Source organism: Xenopus tropicalis, chromosome 4 (genome assembly GCF_000004195.4).
Source record: "Xenopus tropicalis strain Nigerian chromosome 4, UCB_Xtro_10.0, whole genome shotgun sequence".
NCBI lineage: Eukaryota > Metazoa > Chordata > Amphibia > Anura > Pipidae > Xenopus > Xenopus tropicalis.
In genome coordinates, this window is record NC_030680.2 from 118,871,002 (window position 1) to 118,893,474 (window position 22,473).

General features: G+C 41.7%; 1 protein-coding gene across 2 annotated transcripts in view; it reads right to left on the reverse strand.

The window, feature by feature from the left end:
- The window catches only part of olfml2b (olfactomedin like 2B), a 56,975-nt gene that overhangs the window by 13,914 nt on the left and 20,588 nt on the right, over nucleotides 1-22,473 (reverse strand). The window contains exons 2-6 of one of the 2 annotated variants that reach the window (XM_004913779.4): nucleotides 13,504-13,767; nucleotides 11,112-11,219; nucleotides 9,491-9,682; nucleotides 3,167-3,377; nucleotides 1,792-2,331 (exon numbers count right to left, since the gene is read on the reverse strand). In XM_004913779.4, coding sequence (XP_004913836.2) covers nucleotides 1,792-2,331; nucleotides 3,167-3,377; nucleotides 9,491-9,682; nucleotides 11,112-11,219; nucleotides 13,504-13,767 — 1,315 coding nt within the window. Of the gene's footprint in view, nucleotides 1-1,791; nucleotides 2,335-3,166; nucleotides 3,378-9,490; nucleotides 9,683-11,111; nucleotides 11,220-13,503; nucleotides 13,768-22,473 lie in introns of both variants that reach the window. The other variant, XM_002933779.5, reaches the window with a different exon arrangement.

Consider the following 22,473-nt stretch of genomic DNA (forward strand, 5'->3'; position numbering starts at 1 on the left):
GATGGTCTGTAAATATGGGGCAGAAGCTGGATCGGGTGGTGTTTGGGTTGGGAGCAAGCAGGTTAGGGTCGGGTGCGGATCGAGATTTTCTAGACTCGCTCATCACTAGTAAGCAGCCCTATAACATGAACATATACACCCCCATAATTGTCAGTCATAACTCTTTATCTTCCAGAGTCTGTGGGTGCCTGCTGTTGACATCGTTGGGAATCCTCACAGTGTATTTTGCATGCTACGCTATTCCCCTGAAATGAGTTCTGATCGCAGCTCCTAGAAACCTACAGGGCCAGTGGCTGTCCTGATGTGAAAAAAAACAGGGGATTGCTCTTAGGTCCACCAATATTAAAGATTAAGGGGTTCAGTTGTATGAATACTGGTGTATGCAAACACTGGTTATAACAAATTAACAGATGACAGAATACTTTCATATTAATCTTGAATATACAGTATATATAGCAAACATTACCCATTTCTATATTTTTAGTTCCAGGTCTAAGGTGACTGTAGTCCATTATCCTTAATCTGTTTGCACTATGCTCCATGGCAATTGGGGTCACAAGGCCTGCACTCAGCATGTAATTCAATGTATTGCGCAGGATCCTAATGACATCATAGCATTTACTTAGTTAGACAGAGCAAGAAATGAGTTAAACAGGCACCGTGCACTGACATCAATATCACACCTGCACAAACCTGCTGCTTTGGGTGGTCTATGAATGAAGCCCATTGTGTGCCTTAGTAATAAAACAATCCATGTCTGCACTCTATGTTGAAACACTGATTGACAGACTGCCATGCTGTTTAGGAACTGGAACTGTTCTTTCTGATTCATCACTTGTCACAAGTCTGTTGAACTGCAACTCCACGAAGAGCATGTGTTAATATGTACCACTCCCACAGGTGAGTCCTTTCTGCAGGACTGGAAGAAGGGGTTCCAAAGTGACCACCCCCAAACAGATTTTTGTAGCAACTTGGTTTTTTTTTTAAAAACACACTTAATTTGCATTTGCTGGAATGTCACATTAGACTCATGAACAGATTTCTCAGATTTTACTTCAGAATGGGACACAGTACATTATTTTACAGCTCTTAACATCTCCCTGCCCTAATGAGAGGAGCATAGTAAGTACAGTAGCTACAGTCAATGGTAGTGATCGCTCAACAGGTATCGATTCCCCATCTTACAGGCCCAAAGAAATGTGCTCCTCTTGGGATCTCACTTATACTCTGAGCCTGAGATCTTGCCCAAGTCCCTATGCTGCCAGCTGACATATATGCCACTATCCTATTTCTGCTTTCCTGGTGGAGACTCAGGCTGCTCTGGTAACTAACCTAAGCTTATCTCTGACTTGTATGGGCTCAGTTATGACAACAACCATAGTTATAGATGCATGGAGTTGATGACATTCATTAAAGGTAGCTTTGTCCAAAACCACTCCTTGACTTGAGTGTTTTTTAATGCCAGACACCAAAACACCCTCCACTAGAAAACTAGAAAACCCACCTGTCACCCCTGGTCAATAGGAAATATAGATTTGCCGCAGGGGATACCTAACCAATAGAAACTCTAAGGCTAATAGCACATTGGGTTACTTACTCCACTGGTATATATATGCCTGTGTGCCATTAGCCTAACAGAGGGTGTTTCCTGGTTAAGGGGAGAATAAACCATTACCCCGCACATTTGTTAAATAATTATATTTTTGGACAAAACTAATCAATCATGAAAAAAAAAACCAGATGGAAAAAAGGAAAGGTTTAAGAATAAATGGAAATGTGGCTCTTGCTTACCAATAACCTTTCGGAGATCATCTTCCTCTCCTTTGCTATCATCCGTGCTTTGGTTTGCTGTGTTTTTTATCTTTGAACTGGTTGTGGGAACATCAGATCCCAGTGGAGAGACTGTAACCACTGGATGAGCAGGAGGGGTCGGAGTCTTTGGAGTAGGGAAAGCGACAGTCTGTCCTTCAGTGGCCTCTGTTGTCAAAACAGCTGTTGTAGCCACTGTGGTGGTAAATATTGGCAACTGCGTTGTTGTAGCTTGTTCTGTAATTACTGGTGGCTCAGTAGTGACTTGTTCAGTAGTTGTTGGCAGAATGTCAGTTGTAAGGGCAGGTTCTGAGCTATAATTAATAACTGATAAAGTTCCAGTAGGTTCAGCAGTGGATGGTCCTAAATGAGTTGTCTGTAGTCCTTCAGCATAGTCTGAGGTTAGGGGTCCCCTGGAAGAAGCTGGCTCTTCAGTGGTGCTAGGGTACTGGATTTTGTGCTTTATCAGCTGATCTTCAATTAACATATCTATTGCATTATCTCCACTGAAAAGTTCATCCTCTGCTAAAGAAAATAAAGAAGACAAGTGGGGGCAGTTTATTCCAAGAATCAGAAAACCAGTCCTAAAAAATGTATTGATTGACAATATGACAATTTCTCTCAATGTCACACAAACAACACAATAGGAAAATGCTCCAAAGTTCCATCTGTAGCATCAATAGAGGTACCATGAAGAATATACAATATGGCCCCTACAAAGAAACTTCATTTCTGCTCATCATGCTCTTTCCTTGAGCTGTGCGCATATCTACAGCACAAATAGTGGCAATGCATCTAAACCAATCTTATCTTGTCAGCCCTTTAGCACTACTCTTGTCCATAACTTTATTCCCACACCTATAGTTAAAGCCCTAAAGGCTACACACTCTCCTAATTTTATGACATAGAGTATACATTATCAGCAACTGCCTATAACAGGGGTCCCCACCTTTCTAACTCGTGAGCCACAGTCAACTGTAAAAAGACTTGGAGAGAAAGCACACAAGCACTGTAAAAGTTCACAGAGGCGCCAAAATTGGCTATTAGGCAGCCTCTATGCACACTATCAGGTTACAGGAGGCTTTATTTGGTAGTAAATCTTGTTTTTATTCAACCAAAACTTGCCACCAAGTCAGGAATTAAAAAATAACCTGGTTTGGGGGCACTGAGAGCAACATCCAAGTGGTTGGTGAGCAACATGTTGCTCACAAGCCACTGGTTGGGGATCACCAGCCTATAACTTGCAATGCTACTCCTAACCTGTATAATATGGTAGAATCATTTGAAAATGAACATCCAGTAATGGTTCTTCCTACTTTCTACTCCATGTTTTACCAAAGAGTTTAAAATAACTTACGTTGGTCTTCCAAATCGCTGTCATCATCTGTGACTTTTGCCTTGTAAAATGTGACCCCTCGGATGACTGACGGCTTTGGGGCTGGTCTGGGTCTCACTTGAATTTGCCTTTGAGAAAGTGGCCTTCTCTTAACTTGCTGAGGCGGAGCTGGGGCCCTTGGACTCATTACTTGTGCTTGTTCATCTCTAAGAAACCTTTCTTCATATTTGTCCTTAATGGTAACCAACAGATGGGATGAATTACCAAACAGATAAAACTTACACACACTTTATACTGATCCCATAAAAGTTGTGGCTTATTGTTGTAACATTAGTATTTAACAATTCAATTTGGTGATATGTGAACTGCTGAACACTAAACAGATGAGCAACAGAAAAAGAAGGTAGGAGAAAGAAAGATGGAGTGAGAATGAGAAATGCTAGAGAATGGTACTTCTGTGCATGAAAAGTTACTGCTTTGGCCTTCAAAAGGCTTGCAATCCCTTATCTTTATTCTATTCTGCATCAACTATTGAACATTAAAGGGCTGGTGCCCCTAACCTAATGCTCACACTTAGCTTTTATAAGACCTGCATGCAAAGAACAGCTTCTACAACTAGGCGCAACATTTTGCACCAGATGTAACACAAGCTGTGCATGTGGGTGGACACATAGTGCTGCACTTAGTACTAATAAATGAGCTGTTGCTCACATTTTTGCAACCTGCTATAACTATGCATGTCACAGTGACCAATATCTTGTAACCTCAGATTTCAGAACTTCACAGGGTCACATTTCAGAAGAACACAGGGTCCCAGAACTTAATCATTGCATTCCAAAAATCTAAGGATTTGGAACAAGGAATTCTGGAATCCAAAGGGTAGCATTTAAAATTCTAGTCTAGGATTCCATAACACAGTAATGTTCTAAAAAAATTCAAAAAAAGTAAACAACAAGACAGTGTAAAAGTAGTTATTTCTGCACTGTACTATGAAAAGGCCTGTGAGTGCTGGATTGTTTCCTGTATATCTATCTTTGAATATTCCAAGCACCTAGGCAAATGATTTTTCTTTTTCTGAGTGCACCTTATAAGCTGCTTTGTATATATAGCTATTAGTACCTGGTTGGTTATTATTGGAGTGGTATAATGAAGGGCACATTTACACATTTACAGATCGATGTCCTAATGGATACACTAGTGCACATTGCAGTGCTATTGTCTATGAACAACGAGTTGCTGTGGGGCCCCAAAAGGGCTTCAGTGATTTTCAGGCATTTTGTCTGCTGCATTTTTCAGTATCTAAACACACAGTGACAAAACACCTGAAAATGACCCTGTGCCAACTCGAAAAGTTCCGACTTGAAAACGAATATTTTGCGACTTTTTCGTATGTTTTGCGATTTTTTCGGATTCTGTACGAATTTTTCGGATCCAATACGATTTTTGCGTAAAAACGCGAGTTTTTCGTATCCATTACGAAAGTTGCGTAAAAAGTTGCGCATTTTGCGTAGCGTTAAAACTTACGCGAAAAGTTGCGCATTTTTCGTAGCGTTAAAACTTAACGCTACGAAAAATGCGCAACTTTTTGGAAAATTTTGGACGCTTTCACCACATTTTTATACACTAAAACATTTGGAAATCACCCTTAATACAACAGGTCTGACATCTGCTGATTACCTAGAAATGTTTGGAAATCACTAGAATTTCAAGGATGGCAGCAAATTGCATATTCCTGATAAAGAGGTGTGCTTGGTTTGGTACAATATGCAATGCCTGTCATTCAAGCTGCATGTTGGTCCATCACATCTGAAGTCTCGTTCTTTACATTTAAGTCAATGGCACACTTGGTGTAATGATAGCAGCCAGGGGGAATGTGGCAAGTGAACAGCCCTGAACTACTGGCAATAAGTGATTACAGGAAACCATCTGGGGCATGAACTTTGCTCATATAACTCTTCTCTCTTCCTTCTATTGGTCAGGCTATTGCCCAGCTATTGCTGTTAATTTGCACTAAGCACATGTACCCTACTGTAATAATATAAATATGATATCTGATGTGTGCAATGGGCAGATGTGTACATTTCTCTCTTCCACTCAAGACTATCACAGGTCATTCCAGCCCACAGTTCTAGAAAATGAGAATGAGCCTTTTAAGTTTCCACTGTGCTTAAGGCAACAATGTGAGTTGCAGAAAATAAAATGATCTCCTGCACCAAAAAAAATGAACACCAAAAAAAACTCAAGTGTAAAACTTACACATAGTTTGTAGGCATACATTTTGAATAAATTATTTTGCACTGAACTCTGCAGAGAACACAGTTACCCTTTGTGTTAGAATGGACCATGTCCTCTCAAACAATAGAGCATTTAGAGATTATGCAATAAACATGTCCCCCAGCGTAGCTCTAAAGTGAGAGAACTTCCTCTCGCAGGAGATGTTTAACAACACCAACACTAACATGCATCATCCCAAGATCCGCCCGTGATTACATAAGGGATACTCAAGCCAAATTATAGAGAATGGACCTCAGATTTCTGGTTCACGCCACTGACTGTGTTTTTATCAACAGTTATCTTTGTGCAGCTGAACCGCACTTTTAACACAGGAAGGGGCCTCATAAGTAGAGGATTGGGCAGAAGCCAAGAAAAGGAGCATCCAAAGATTTAATAAATGAAGCATTGCACTCCTTTTCTTTTCTACGACCCTTCTATATCTTTTAGCACATACAGCTTTTATGTACAGAAGAAGGAATTATGTAAAGCTAATTAAAGGTATTAAAATACCATACATCTGAGCTGTTCTCTGGCAGTCTGAATCATTTTGCTGCCTAATGGTGAATTCCTTGGGTACCTTGTGCTGCCTCAGATTTGTCATTGCCCGCCTGGCCCTAGAACTCCGCAATGGCCACCTCTGCTTTGAAGTCCCCTGCTGTCTTCTTATAGAAACTAAACCTCTGGTGCAGGACAGTTGCTCATCTATTAAAGTTATATGCACTTTGTGGCCCACCCGAAATTTCCCTTAATGCAGTGTTTGGCGCCTGTTATATAGTGTCATTTGATGGCAACTACCCACCTCCCACAGTTAGTTGTCAATGACTGCAATGTATTCATCTCTAACCATGAGTTGACAAATCTGTGTAAGTTTATATACAAAGTTGGTCTGGATAGAGAGTGAGCACCAAAATGTTTCAGTATAAAGTTATCTACAATAATCAATAGCATTATCATTGCAAGAACAATTTTTCTTACATGCCACAGACCTTAGAACTGCACATCAAAGAATTATTTGGTAGGGTTCAGGCAGGAGAATACTGGTCCCTATACACTATAAAACTAGTTATTACTTATAACTGTGAACCCAATCTTCTGGTTTGCAAGAACGTGTTGCTTACAGCCAATTTTGATGTTATAATTAACAGGTTTAGATGAGAGGTTTCTGAAATATGGGTTCCAAGGGCAGCTTTATTCTTAAGAAATACAGAGGACTGGCTGAGTCTGCCCAGCCAATGTGAGCATAAAATAGACTACTAACTCAATTTAAGCACATACATTTTCAGCTGTAGAGTCTGTAAAGATTAGAATAAGGAGCATAACCAAGTTCATTACTATTCATTAAAGTTCATTGCTATCTGTACATGATAACAAACAACTGTAACTCATTCTGTAAGTTTGCTATAGGTGTATCTGTGAAATGGAATTTCCTGTTCTAAATGGGCCAATGAACCTGCAGGTACCAAGAAAGAGAATAAATACAAAGATCTACATTTTCAGGCTGCTTCAGTTAATTTGGACAGCAAAGAACTGATGAAATAAACAAGATGTGTATGTGCTATGCATTTCCTGTGTTTCCCAAGACAATATTTTTTTACAGCTGTCAAAAGATGTTCTAAACAGAGCCAAGCAGCATAGATAAAACCTGAGATATTCTGAGTATAGCAAATAGAAAGTCTTTGTCCATGAACAGCTGTGTTTCTAGAACAGAATTGCTCAGGAATAAGGAGCACCTGCTGATTTAGAAGAATATTCTTTTTTGAACCATCCCGTTTAGCTTGGCACTTGCTAGTGATGAGCTGGCAGATCCATACCCAGTGTTAGTAAGGACACAGTTATAAGAGATACACTTTACTTCATCCTTATATAAAGAAATAAGGCTTACAGCCCTCCAGCTGCTGATAAAGTTCAGAGTTGCAGATCTGATTTCTTATTGGAGGCAAAACAATCCTATTGAGTTCATTCAATATTTAAATAACCTTTTAGCAGACTCAAGGTATGAAAGATCCCTTATCCGGAAAACCCCAGGTCCCAAGCATTCTGGATAATAGGTCCCATACCTGTATATCAAAGTGTGAAACCTGCCCAGGTAAACTAATTTCATATGCCTAGTTATAAAATATGCTTCTTTATCATCTAAACATGGGAAATTTGTTGATTGGAGCTTTTGTGATTTGCTTTCCTATGTGATATATACTTCACTGAAACATTGCACCTTTTCATGGTATAATTGCAATCCCCCTCACCTGTCCCACTTTCTGCGGGACTGTCCCGGTTTTAATAGCGCATCCCGGAAATGCGGGACATTCATTGAACTATCTGGGACAGCGGGATGCGCTGGCTGGAGCCAGGTGCTCCTGCTCCTTGTGCGGCTCCTGCTCCTTATGCGGCTCCTTGTGCGGCGGCTGTAGGGAGTGTGTGGGGGGTAATTATATCTGATAATATACTGTATGTAATGTTTAACACGAGGAGAACACTACACAACTGTGCAAACCGTTGTGTCATTGCATTGTACATAGCTTATATTGTCAGGGGGTTGCATGCGATTTGCTTATGTGTAAACAACAGTGTGGCTGTAAAACATCAAAGCCACCTTTTGTGGAGGTGTGGTTTTCACAGGAAAAAGTTGGATAAGAAAGCCAGGATGTTTGGACTTAACAGACAGTCAGGATTGAGGGACAGCTTTGTAACATCTTATGCTGGTTCCCTATGCTTCTATTTTTATTTAACTATACCTATGTTGTATTTTGTTCATTTAACAAGGAATAAATATACCTATTTTTCAATAAATACTACGAGCCTAAGATTATCATTATACTCCTAGACACACAACTGAATTGGCATTTATACTGCTAAATCGGTAAGCAGTACCATTAACCACTTCCGACAGCGGCGACAGGCCCTTTTATAAGGTTGCTCCCCGAGAGTATAGACGTCACATGTACGCACGGGGCGCAACCTTATAAAAGCTCTTGTCGCCACTGCACAAGAAGCTGCAGAAGGAGCAGGAGCCGCAGAAAAAGAAGGAGCCAAAAAAGAAGATGTCAACGACTTTGGGAGGCACTGTGTATGGGGCAATTGGGGGCACTGTGTATGGGGGGTACTGTCTATGGGGGCAATTTGGGCACTGTGTATGGGAGGAACTGTCTATGGGAGCAATTGGGGGCATTGTGTATGAGGGCACTGTGTACATGGGGTACTGTCTATGGGGGCAATTGGGGGCACTTTCTATGGGGGCATTGTGTATGGGGGTACTTTCTATGGGGGCACTGTGTATGGGGGCTACTGTTTATGGGGCAATTGGGGGCACTGTCTATGGGGTCAATTGGGGGCACTTTCTATGGGGGGTACTGTCTATGGGGGCACTTTCTATGGGGGTTACTGTCTATGGGGACACTTTCTATGGGGGACACTGTCTATGGGGCAATTGGGGGCAATTTTTATGGGGGGCACTATGTATGGGGGGTACTGTCTATGAGGGCACTTTCTATGGGGGGTACTGTCTATGGGGGCAATTGGGGGCACTTTCTATGGGGGCACTTTCTATGGGGGCACTGTGTATGGGGGGTACTGTCTATGGGGGCACTGTGTATGGGGGGTACTGTCTATTGGACCATTGGAGGACCATTGGGGCAAAACTGGCACATAGTTGTAACTCACTTATAACTGACTGCCTTCTCTCTATATTTGTATTTTATGTAGGAGTTGCTATATTGCTTTCCTTAGGTAGTACAGTATGAGGGTATAGCACATTTTGCATCTGAACCCACCATTTCAACTATATAAAAGGAGTATTTTTTTGAAAAAAAAAGCGTGGTGTGGTAATTGGGGCATGGCCACAAAAGTGCCGCCATGCGCACGCCAAATCTTTTTGTCCCTCTTTTCATTTTTCATATGTTGGCAGGTATGTAATTGGGTCTAAAGCAAGCAGATAATATAAGAACTAGAGTTCAGTAGTGCATTCTATAGCTTAGAGGCACCCAAAGAGTAAATAAAAGAAACATCTCTAATTCAAGAAAAATGACAATACCTTCTAGTATTCATTAGGGAAAAATACACTGTGGTGCAACTCACGTGTTTATGAGAATAGGCGGCGGCCGCATCCCTTTGTAGGCTCTTGCCAATCTCAGAGAGGTCCTGTAGGGAACTGCCATCTTGGCTGCCTGTAGTGCAATTCTCTTTTTCTTTCTTGTGCATCTCAGTCAGGATTTCATCCACACTGCCCTTAATTTGCTCTTGTTCTTTAGTGAGGTTCTTGGAAACCACCTGCATTATGAAAAACAAAACCCATATGATGGCAGAACAAATCACCAAGGACTATAGGCATTTGTTGGTGCTGGAACCTGTAGTTCCCTTATATAGAGAGCTAATCTCAGATCAGCATTGCCTAGGGCCTCCTGCTCTATAAATCTAGCAGATACTATCCCTCTCCAGTAAAGCCCTTTACCTCCAGGCCTCTGTGCATGACTGTGCCAATGTCAGTCTCCACCTTTCTTCTAAACTATAATGTATTAACTACATTAGTACAGAATGAGAATCACATGTTGGCTCTCTCAGGCTGGCATGTTATTACATTGGCTGACAAAGCACCTCAACTCTGTTATGCTTTGTTTTTGTACAGATCCAAAGTATCTGTTACATATAAAGAGACCACAGTTGCTTCATTACTTTTATCCTCAAGGTGACTTTTAAAAGAACTTACCCTTTAGAATACAAATGCTGCACTGACATAACAGCCTTAAGATGGAGTAAAGTGTAATGCTTTACAGTAAATGGGCAATTCCTGCTGGTACTATTTATATGCAGTTCCCTAGCACGAGAGGGATCCCAAAGGCTCAGCTTCATGTGTGGCCTCAGCTCACTCTTCTTGGATATGATTCATCAAATTCTCATGTGAATTTTTTTGTGTGGGTTTTATAAGAACTCGTTGTTTAGGTGTGTGGCTTTAAAAGCTCTTATTACGCCCTTATAGTGCTGGCCAAACATAAATGAAATATTCCTAAGTTCACCCAATATAAATCTGTTTTTAGAAACTGTGACTAAAGTGATGGATATCCTGTACACATATCGTACAAAGGGTAGTGATTACCGAGGGCCAAACTGCTTGAGAGACTGACATTTCAACTACAACAGCTTGCTGTTTCTTATGGGGGCAAAATGCATGTGCATTTCATACAATGGGTGACATTTTTGGCCCAATACAGCTTGCCTATGTATAATGTTATTGAAAAGAATTTTTTATATGAAGCCACTGATTTCTTATGGATCATTACAGTTTTCAGCAATAATGACAGTTACCACTGGAAAAGATAAAAGAACAATTGAACCCAATTTACTAGTTTTATTCAGTGTTAGCCAGCCAGTTCAGCAAGCCCTCGCAAACAGGTTACAGGTTGCAATTCAGGGTCTGGAGGGTGGGGGGGGAATGAATGTGACTCAAGACCAGTCAGTTTTGCAGATCCCTGCTAGAAGAACCTGATTAGCCAAGATTTACTTTCTAATAGGAAGGAACCTGAAAAACATTTGCCAGAAGGATAGTGGGAGGACAGCTCTAAAATGGTCACCATTCTAACTAACTGTTTTATACTTGGCAGGACCGCCCCCCCTCCCCATAGGGTTGCCACTTTTTTTGGAAAAAGATACTGGCATTCGTATATACTGATCTTTATTTCCTATTAATAACATGGGTACCCACCTCTTCAAGCTTTTGTACACGACCAGTGATTTTGGTGGTGACTGTGTGTAGTTTTAACAGATCCAGTCCATAAAAGGCTCCTTCCAGCATCTCTATAATTGTTGCCAACTTGGGAACAAGAAAACAATATATTAGTCATACTTGCAGTATCAATATACACAATAAGTGTAGACTATACATATACAACATGGTGTTTACACCCATGAAAATGGCACTAGAAATCTGAAATATCAGAAAGCTGCGCAAAACAAAATAAACAAGGTTCTATTTCTTTAAATACAGGAAAGGAAAAACAAACGTTCCTAAGTCTCATAAAGACAGTAAAAACATTTAACATCTGTGTCTGTCAATTTTACAACACTGCTTTTACGTAAATGCAACTTGTATATGAGCATTAAAGTCCCTTTAAGGTTAGTAAATCCACCCCATGCTGCGTATTTATTAAGAAGTTGTTGTGTCCCTGCTGAGCCAGTAGCGCTCGTGTGTTGGTGCTGGTGATGACAGCTGGGGACAAGGCTGGGGACATAATGGCATGGGTCAGGTGCAGCAGAGGGGAAATCTGGGAAGCTATGTACACACAAATGGACCTCAAAGGGAGCAGTACTGGACACCTGCGGAGGCGAAATGGAAACATGGAATTTCTAATGATGTAACCGACTGGGTTTACAAGCTTTTGCACGACTCAGGCTGATCATTAACATCTCCATCTGGGTAATGAATATATGTAAAACTTGTGGAACAGGGGAAGGAAAATATTATGTGTTCCTTCAAATCTGGCTTTGATTTACAACTTGATGAAATATCTCTAAGCATTTTGAATTTGTGGGGTTTATAAAAAATCACTAAATAATTTTGTGTTTGATTTATCACACGCTCAGCGTTTCTGCATGTTGAAGACATCCGCTGCATTCAAACTTATGCTATGCTATAGCTTCCAGACAAGATGGATTTTTCTCTTTAGTTGCACTGGCAACTTGCTTAAGAGCTTTGCACTAGTGCCCATCATAATGAAACAGGGGCCTGTCCCTTTGACTCATTGCCCCTCCTGACACATGTGTGCGCCACCATGTCAGTGACAGCTCAGAGGCATCTTTCTGGTGGAAAGAGTTGGTGGTGGCATCAGGAGATGGAAAAGAACCGCTGTGTACCAACGAGAAATGAGGCTCTCCCTCAGGACTGTGGCACATTTCAAAGCTAGGGCCCTTGCCATTAGTGGAGTGATTAGGAATGATCATGATATGGTTCTGGCCAGAATGGTTAGATTTTAAAGGCCTTGTTTGTGATTAGTTTTTGCAGTCTCTCTTTTTGTCTTTTAGAGTGCATACTCTGGCAATTATCGTCATGGAGTCTCTAACAGAAGTGATGCAAATAGTCATGGTGGCTGCCAACCCAGCTGGGATAGAAAAACAGGAACTCATTTCAGAAGTCCACTGACCAGGCTGGCCTGGGGTAGACTTGGTTAAAAATGGATTTATTTCTCCTTTAAGTGCTAGAAAATGCTTTTAATCTTTCTGAGCAATTATGAAAGGAGGAGGAAGGTAAATACAATTATTATTCCCAGTTAAACCCCCACTTTAAAGGAACAGTAATGCCAAAAATGAAAGCGTATTAAAGTATTTTAAATATAATGTACTGTTACCCTGCACAGGTAAAGTTGTGTATTTGCTAAAGTAACACTACTATAGTTTATATAAATAAGCTGCTTTGTAGCCATGGGGGCAGCCATTCAACCTGGAAAAAAGGAGAAAAGGCACAGGTTACATAGCAGATAACAGACAAGTTCTGTAGAATATAATGGGGCTCTATCTGTTATCTGCTATGTGCCTGTGCCTTTTCTCCTTTGAATGGCTGCCCCCGGGGCTACACAGCAGCTTTGTTTATATAAACTACAGTAGTCTTTCTGAGGCAAACACACCAGCTGTACCAGCACAGGGCAACAGTGTATAATATCGTAATTATTTTTATACACTTTAATTTTTTGGTGTTACTGTTCCTTTAATAATCTGCAAACCTGAGACAAAAGCTGCAGCTGGAGCATAGGGAAGGGTTTGGTTATACAGAGTTCATTAGAAATTCTCAAACAAACTTGAGAAAACAATTATAAAAACAGTATTAACTAAATGTACATGGAAAGCTGTTAATTATTTGTCTTCTTAGATTGTAAGCTTTACAGGGCAGGGATCTCCTTCCTCTTGTCTGTGTGACACTTAATCTTTAATGTAATTGTACTTTGTATTTATTATTGTAATGACTCCTGTTTGTTCTATTTATTGTTGTGATGTGTGTATAAGTAGTGAAATATATATGACATTATATACAGTATAACATGCTAAGGATCTGACCTAATAAGCTAAACATTGTATATGTAATGCAGAAGAGATGGAAAGCCTACCTTGAAGCCATTTTTCTCAGTTTCTCGAAGTTTCTTCAGGCGGAAGTCACCCTCACAGGGATTGAGGGCAGAAGGGGGCGCCACGCATGCACACTTGCAGTTAGGTCCTGACGTAATGGTTTCCACTGTATAAAAATCTTCTGGCTTGGACTGCCCATTGCTTATGCTTTGACAGGAGTCTCTGTTTATGGGTTTCACCACACATTTGCACTTGCAGTCGGATCCCTCCGATATGGCCTTCACCTTATCGTAGTCACCCAGCAGCTGCATAAAACCAAAGATTTTGTTTGGTCACTGACTGCCAATGAACTGCATCAATATATTTGTAATATCCCATGGAGACAATAACAGTTCTTTAATATATCATAGCACATGATGAACTAGGCCATCTCTATGTAAGAGCACCTGTTCAAAGAATTCAAAGAAAACCTGAAATTATATATTTGCTGTGCTTGCGAATTAGTTCAGAAAAAAAAATACTTGTAAACATGTTTTCAGCTGCATCAGTTTTATCGAGAAAGCAAACCTTCCTAAACTAGTGGCTCCTTCTTTAGCAGTGGCATCGGTTTCATGTATTATATAAAGCAGAGCACTCTTCACTTTTTACCCACAATTCAGTTTTAGACTGCTAATACCAGACTTTTGGCTCATCTCTAGAGTTATCTGGCTATAGAGAAAATGCAGAGACAGTTAGGGTTGGTGATGCTCTGTTAAGCCAAAAGCATGGTATTAGCAGTCTAAAATTGCTAATGTAACTTTAGGGGTGGCATACCACCCAGTTGCCTGTAAATTGGGTCTGGAGCACTGGAAAAAGTCCCCAGTGCTCTTTACCCAACAAAAGAAATGTGTGCATGCGCAAGAAAGGGAGGGGGAGGGGAGATGCAATTCTCAGCCTGATTATAAAAGTCTGAGGACCACTTTGGGTAACAATTCAGTTTAGATACATTTTTAATGCAAATCTCAAGTCCAGTAGTGTAACTAGAATGTATGGGGCTTCACAGCTAACTCATTTTAAGGTCACCCTCTAAACTTTGGGAAAATATATTGAAACTGTTTATCAGTCATTACCCCACTGGGCCCTATATACTTCCAGGGCCCCCAGCAGCCACATCTTCTGGTTCTTGTATAGTGACACCCCTGGTTACATCTCTATACAGTATATTTAGCCAAAATAATGTAGAGAATGAATAAACATGTCGCATGTTCAAATATTCCAACTGGAAGGGAAATGTGAGGAGTGAAAGTTGATGGGAAGGGTGCTGGATTGGTGGGAGAGTGCGTGGGCAAGAGTGGGAGAGGGAGCCAAAGTCCTTGGAATTAAGCAGAGGTCAAATTTGATCTGTGAAATTAAAGCCTGATTAACTGGGCCAAGTGGTTATTATCTGCCTCTCATTCCTATTTCTGTGTGTAATTCACAATCTCCAACCAACAAAAACAGTGAAAAAGCAGGAAACTAGCCATTTTAAGCATTTTAGCATTACAGTGTGAGAACACATTTTCTTTGCTGTCCCAATGTGATGAAATTCCCATTAAACTTTCAAATCTTCCCAAGATAAAAGAACACAGACAATAATCCTTCTCAATAGCGAAAATGTGATTCTTCTGCCAAAGGAATTTTTTTTTCAGGTCTTAAAAAGCAAGGGCTGGCTCCAGCCGTTCTACTTGGATCCCCACGTTGTCTGTTTGGAGGTTTGATAGAGTTGAAGCAGTGGTTAACCACACACTGGGTTAAAGTACAAAGCCCCCTGGATGAAGCAGAAGAATCTGGGAAGCTGAAGTCAGCATTTACTGCATGGCTAACAGGCCTATGTATTTCAGCTGCTTAAACAGCTCCTAGATTTCTCTCCACTGTTCCCTCACTGAGCAGAAAGCATGAGACAGAATTCAGTAATAATCTATAACGTACAGCTACGTAACCTTTTTTGGTTATGTTACCAAACGGCAGTTGTTTTAAGGGAACATCATCATTGCATTCTAACTCCCCACAGAACTATTGGCCCCTACAGGACAATCGGAGTTGTTTTTCTATACTGACTATCACAAACAGGCTGGTGTTCCATTGGCCCTTTACAAGGAATAGTAGCACAAATGGTTATAGCACAATGCCACATCACACAGTGGGTTTTACTCACACCTCAGATGTCTGTCCCCAATGTACCAGAACACGCTCAGGGCCTATTTATCATAATGTGTATGTAATGAATACCAAAAAAGGGTGTAAAAAGCTGTGTAAAATAATAGTGAATTTATCAAGGCATGTGTTTTATTTTATGTCATTATTTACAGTTGTTATTTTTACACCATTTCAGACCTCACATACTGTAAATGCATTAAAGTCAATGGGAAAAGTTCATGCACCAGATAGATAGGATATCTGTTGGATATTGCCTGGGAAATACCATACAATACAGTCTTCTTTGTGAAGCACAAACCACTCTACTCTCCAATCATTCTGTCCAAAAAATTGTTTTACCTTATTCACTGACTTCCTTATTCCTTACTTAGGCTTGGGTTACCTAAGGGCAGATATTCTTAATGAGGTCTTCTACTTTAGGTTCTCCTACAGCATGCTTCACAGCTAGACCCAAAGAGACAGAACATTTGCTCCCTTTACAGGAACAGGAAGAACAATTACATTCCTCCCCCCAGGGCATAGACACACTCTCAAAGTTATCGCCTTAGATCCCCTACAGAAACAAAGTTAAGATGGGCCTAGCCATAGAAACACTGGAGCTACAAGGAAAGAAGATTGTGCAGTCAGGGTACAGTTATAAACTTACATTTAACTGCATAGAGAGTAAATGGCACTTCCATGTTTTGTAAACCAAAGTTCCCCCAGCACACCCGTACCTCCTGCAGTGGTAAACAGCCTAGGGGGTCGGCACCCTTACAGGAACAAAGAAGAAAAAATGGCTGGCACGACGCGTATAATTCAAGCGGGCTCAGTCATTTTACACTTGGGAATGTTGCAGTTTGACCTCCAGCAGCTATAACTCAAAAAATACTTGCATTTGCACTTATGATTGAAGTCAATGGACTAAAATGCACTAAAAAATCACAACTTTGAGGCCAATGTAAGGGCATTCATGATAATGTACAAAAACTGTTTTGTTTGCACCAGTAATTGTATCCCCGGACAGAAATCATTCCCACTGATGAACTCTTCATGGTGCGCTGGGCTGGGCTGATAGCTATACTGTGCCTCAGGTCGGAAAGAATGAATCACCCAGTTCATCTGACACATTAAATTTATATTCCTGAGCCAAAAAGCCAACTCTTAATGATATCTAACAGATGTGAATTCATTCTATATATTATTGTTATGGCTGCTTTGTGAGGCACGAGATTCATGTTCTGTAATAAAAACAATGTAAAATGCAGACATCTAGCTCATTCTTTTAAAGAACAGAAACACAATAGTGTCGGCGGGTTTACCTTTTATCATGTTCCCTCAGTTACAATGGCAGTGTGCCACTAGAATATACACTCTAGAACAGAGATGTCAAGCTAGCAAAGTGGAGATGTTCAAGTGTTGCATAAGAAAGACAGACAACAAACTTCCTAAAACTTGGGTTGTAAAAGCAAATTTGTACTTTTTAAGACTTCCTTTCAAAACAGACTCATTAACCTCATTACTTTATTGATCAGCCAGTCCATGGGCCTCTGCCTATTGGCGTGTCTACATTAACAGGTGATGCATTGGCCTGAGTGTAGACACACACAGTGAATTCCCACATGAAACTGCACACCTGTGCTGTGCTGAAATCCACTCCATGTGTACACAGTAGGGTTGCTACCTTTCAGCAGCTTGCGCTCTGGGTAGGGGCGGCAGTGATGTCAAGGGGTGGGGCTAGTAATGCCATGGTGAGCCCATGACATCACAGGGGCAGGACTATGAAGTGTCAATAGGTATTTGGCCAATAGTTGCTTTAATCAGGAGGGGTCCTGTCTGAATTTCCGTATTTAGAAAACTGGGCACACAGTTTTGACCCAGGCAGCCCCTCTAAAAACCTGGCTGTCTGGATCAAAACCGGACAGGTGGCATCCCTAGTCCACACGTAGGCTGATGCAGTGCCTGTGAGTGCAGACGTACCAACAAGCAAATACCTGCTGATTGACTTATCCTCGGCCTGTGACTATACGCAGGCCAAGAATCAGCAATTTATGCAAGATTCACAGCATCAGGGGACACAGGCCAGCCCTGTCTTTATAACACTTTTTATAGTCCTTGTGATAGGTCCACGGGCAAGCCAGACCCTGTATGTGAATGCTTATTTTATGCGCACTAAGGGACTTTGCGCCCCATAGTATTCTAGCACTTGTATTAGTAAATGACCACAACTAGTTTATATGGATCCTAATAAGGTCAATATATTATTTGCCCCTAATGTTCTGGCCTGCACACCTTACTATTATCTTGCATAAAGCAAACTACACCTGCAGTTCCACTCATCATCTCCAATCATGTTTCTTCCTGCACGCAGAGAGTGGGCTCATCAGAACCAATCTCACATATACATGTGTGGGAGGTACTGATTCTAACCAGTACTACAGGAAAACTTATTAGAGAAATGAATGCAACTAAATTGGGGAAGGGCTGCCAGCAAGAAGAAGGAGGGTGCAGCAAAGAAAAATATTTTTGTATTTAAAAAAAAAAAAAAAAATTAACATATGAAATTACAGTATATCACAAATATCATAACAATATTAAGAATTGTAATAGTGAAAATGGAATGGCAACTGGGTTTGTTTGGAGGGTATATGTCCCCTTAAAATGCTATTCATGATGTTTTCAACTCGGAATGTAAACTATATTCAATGTTTGTGTGCATTGGCATTAATTAGACATATAAACATTCATCTACAGGAACACTGCCAAGGTTATATTGTTTAGAATATAGCTAGAGAGCAGAAATCAATTTATATAAACAAACAGTGCCACTGATGATCATACAGAAGAGCTTATTTTTCTGCATGATGCCCATTTCATTTTTTCTCTTGGAGGATAACAGCTGTTGTTGGAGTTTTTCCTTCCATCTTTCAAAGCATCATCAAATATGTGTGCTTTATAAAATTACATGCATTTCCCCTTAAAGCATCATTACATACTGTCTAAAATTTGAGTTTGAAAAATGGGACAACTTGGGCCACTATAGCAAAAAAAGGGAAATTGTGCCCGCCACTAATTTTTAAACCAGGTAATGAGGCTGTGACCATAAAATTAATTTAGTCTCTGAGTGTGTTTTAGCAGTATTGTCTATGGCAGGGTATTTTCTGGGGTTTAGTAGCCGTGACAAGTAGTTGCTACTAAGTAGCTCCGTGTGTCTTCGTGCTTAGTCTGATGTCAGTGGTAGGAAAGCATTTGGAAGAGGTAATAATGAATAGGATACTTGAATTCATTGCAAATCACAATACTATAAGTTTGTGCCAGCATGTAGCAGTTCTTGCCAGACTAATTAATGTTATGCACTTTGGTAGAAATAATATAAACAAGAGTTATACACTAAATGGTAGAGTGTTGGGGGGACCCTTAATTGAGAAGGATCTGTCTAATTCCAGGCAGTTAACTTAAGGGATGAAAACATAATTTTGCCCCTTTATAGGTCCCTGGTAAGGCCTCACGATGAGTATGCAGTGCAGTTTTGGGCTCCAGTCCTTAAGGGCTCTGGCACACAGGGAGATTAGTCATCCGCGACAAATCTCCCTTTTTTCGCGGGCGACTAATCTCCCCGAATTGCCATCCCACCAGCGAAAATGTAAATCGCCGGTGGGATGGCATACGCGGCGCCACAATTTCAACGAAGTCGCGGAAGTTTCCTCTCAAGGCAACTTCCGGGTTTCTGTTGAAATTGTGGCGGCGCTGCATATGCCATCCCACCAGCGATTTACATTTTCACCAGAGCCCTAAGAAGGAGATTAATGAGCTGGAGAGAGTGCAGAGACTGCAACTAAACTGGTAAAGAGGATGGAAGCTTTAAAATAGACTGTCAGGGTTGGGGTTGTTTTCTCTGGAAAAGAGGCGCTTGCGAGGGGACATGATTACTCTGTACAAGTACATTAGAGGGGATTATAGGCAGATGGGGGATGTTCTTTTTCCCCATAAAACAATCAACGCACCAGAGGTCCCCCCTTTAGATTAGAGGAATGGAGCTTCCATTTGAAGCAGTGTAGGGGATTATTCACGGTGAGGGCAGTGAGGTTGGGGAATGCCCTTCCTAGAGATGTGGTAATGGCAGATTCTGTTAATGCCTATAAGAGGGGCCTGGATGATTTCTTGAACAAGCATAGTATCCGAGGCTATTGTGATACTAAAATCTACAGTTAGTATTGATATTGGTATATATGTTTTATGTATGTGAGTGTATAGGTAGTTCAGAACAGGTATTTGTGCTGGATTCACTTGGAAGGGCTGAACTTGATGGACTCTTTTTTTAACCCTATGTAACTATGTAACTATTGTGCCTGAGTCTGAGCTTTCAGAAGGAGCCATTGCTACACAATAGAACTGCTTTCAGGTAACCTATTGTTTCTCCTACTCCCATGTAACTGGAGGAATCCTAAGGCAGACTTCGATTTTATATTATTGAGTGCTATTCTGATATCTACTGGGAGCTGTTTTCTTGTTACCTTCCTATTGTTCCGCTGATCAGCTGCTGGGAGGGAAAGGGAGGGGGGTCAGTGACATAACTACTATGGCCCAGCACAGAGTGGCAAACTTACCCAGCCCCCTCAACCCACTATCCCTATGCTATGACGTGTTCCCTGCCCCCTCCTGCACTCACCTGTAAATCCTTGCCTCCTGCCTGCTTCCTACATGGGAGTAGGTGTGGAGCAGGGAATTATGTGAAAATAGAGGAAGCAGACCCTGCAGTCTGTGCCCCCCCAGGGCCCCCCCCCCTGTTTTCTCAGTTGTTCTGTGGGTGATATCCAACTGCGCTTTTGAAAAATGGATTCAATGCAGGGTTCTGCTGGAGAAGCTCTATTAACTGATGAGTTTTTAAAAGAACATGTTTTCCCATGGCAGTATTCCTTTAGGGGGTGTGGGGGTTCACTCGCTGGTAGGCTGCAAATGAGGCAACTTCACACACCAAGACCGGTGTAAGGGCTTCCTGCCCGCGTTTATTTTTCAGCGGCTGCAGAAGTTTCCCCTCGCAGGGGGTATAAAACAACAGTTTGAACAGAAATATCAAGCCTCCTGGCTAACACAAAAATAAATGCTTCTCTTTCTCCTGAAGCTGAGCAAATCCAGCAGCGTGTCTCTCTCTCACACACACACAGGCTCATCAGCTCCCCTGCACAGCTTCAGGTGTACTACAAATAGGCCTAGGGCCTCCTGAAAAACCTGGCCTATGGATTTGGGAATCCACCCACCCTGCTCTTGCGGATTCCCAGTAAGACCAGCCCCGGATCAACAATTTAAAAAACTGCAGAGAAACAAAGTGTTTCTATGCCCCAAACACTGCTGGTCTCACCTCAGTAAAAATGTCTGAGAATCCGTGGCCCAACATACATGTTGTCAATCACTTTTCCCCAGGAAACCGGGGACCTTTTTGTCACCATACCACATATCCCCCCCCCTCTGCTCAAGCCCGTGGGGCTGAGCACAGCATGCCATCAACGAATATACCCTGGAGAGAGCATCTGCATTACCTTGCAACTTTCCAGGTCTATGTTCCACTGAGAACTTAAAATTCTGAAGCGATAAGAACCACCTGGTGACCCTGGCATTCTTTTCCCTATTTTGGGCCATCCATTTAAGTGGGGCATGGTCGGTGATAAGTTTGAACTGCCTCCCTAAGAGATAATATCTCAGGCTCTCCAATGCCCACTTGATGGCCAGACACTCCCTCTCAACAATGGCATACCTGCATTCAGCGGGGGTTAGTTTCCTACTTAGGTATGCTACCGGGTGCTCTTCCCCATTCACCACTTGTGACAGAACAGCCCCTAACCCAACCTCAGAGGCATCAGTCTGTACAAGGAACTCTTTCTTGAAATTAGGAGCTATTAGCACCGGGTATCTGCACAAGGATGCCTTCAGGTTTAGAAAGGCTTCCTCTGCCTCTGGGGTCCATGTAATTGCTCCAGCTTTACTCCCTTTTGTGAGGTCAGTAAGTGGGGATGCTAGGGAGGCAAAATTGGGGACAAATCTCCTGTAATACCCCACTATCCCAAGAAAAGCCCTCACTTGCTTCTTGGAATTGGGCCGGGGCCACTGCTGAATTCCCTCAATTTTGGACACCTGGGGCTTGACTACCCCTCTTCCAATAACATACCCCAAATAGCGGGCCTCTTCTAACCCCATGGCACACTTTTTGGGGTTTGCTGTCAGTCCAGCCTTCCAGATAGAGTCAAGGACCGCTTGTACCCGAGGCAAATGACTTTCCCAGTCCGGGCTAAAGATAACCACATCGTCCAGGTAGGCTGAAGCATACCCTCTGTGTGGTTTGAGAATGCGATCCATCATTCTTTGAAACGTAGCTGGGGCCCCATGTAAGCCAAACGGTAAGCGTTTATATTGCCACTGCCCCTCAGGAGTGGAAAAGGCCGTCTTCTCTTTCGCCCCTTCGGTGAGGGGTACCTGCCAATACCCCTTGGTAAGATCTAGAGTGGTGATGTATCGGGCCTGTCCTAGCCTTTCAATCAATTCATCTACCCGGGGCATAGGATATGCATCAAACTTGCTGACCTCATTTAACTTTCTGAAGTCATTGCAAAATCGGATGCTCCCATCCGGTTTTGGGACAAGGACAATGGGGCTGGACCAGTCACTATGGGACTCCTCAATTACGTCCAGCTCCAACATCTTTTTAATCTCCTCTGCAACTGCCTGGCGTCGGGCCTCGGGTATCCTATAAGGTCTGACATTGACTTTAACCCCAGGTCCAGTTATAATGTCATGTTTTATTATCTCAGTAAGCCCAGGCTGGTCTGAGAATATTTGTCTATTCCTGATCAGGAATTCTCTCA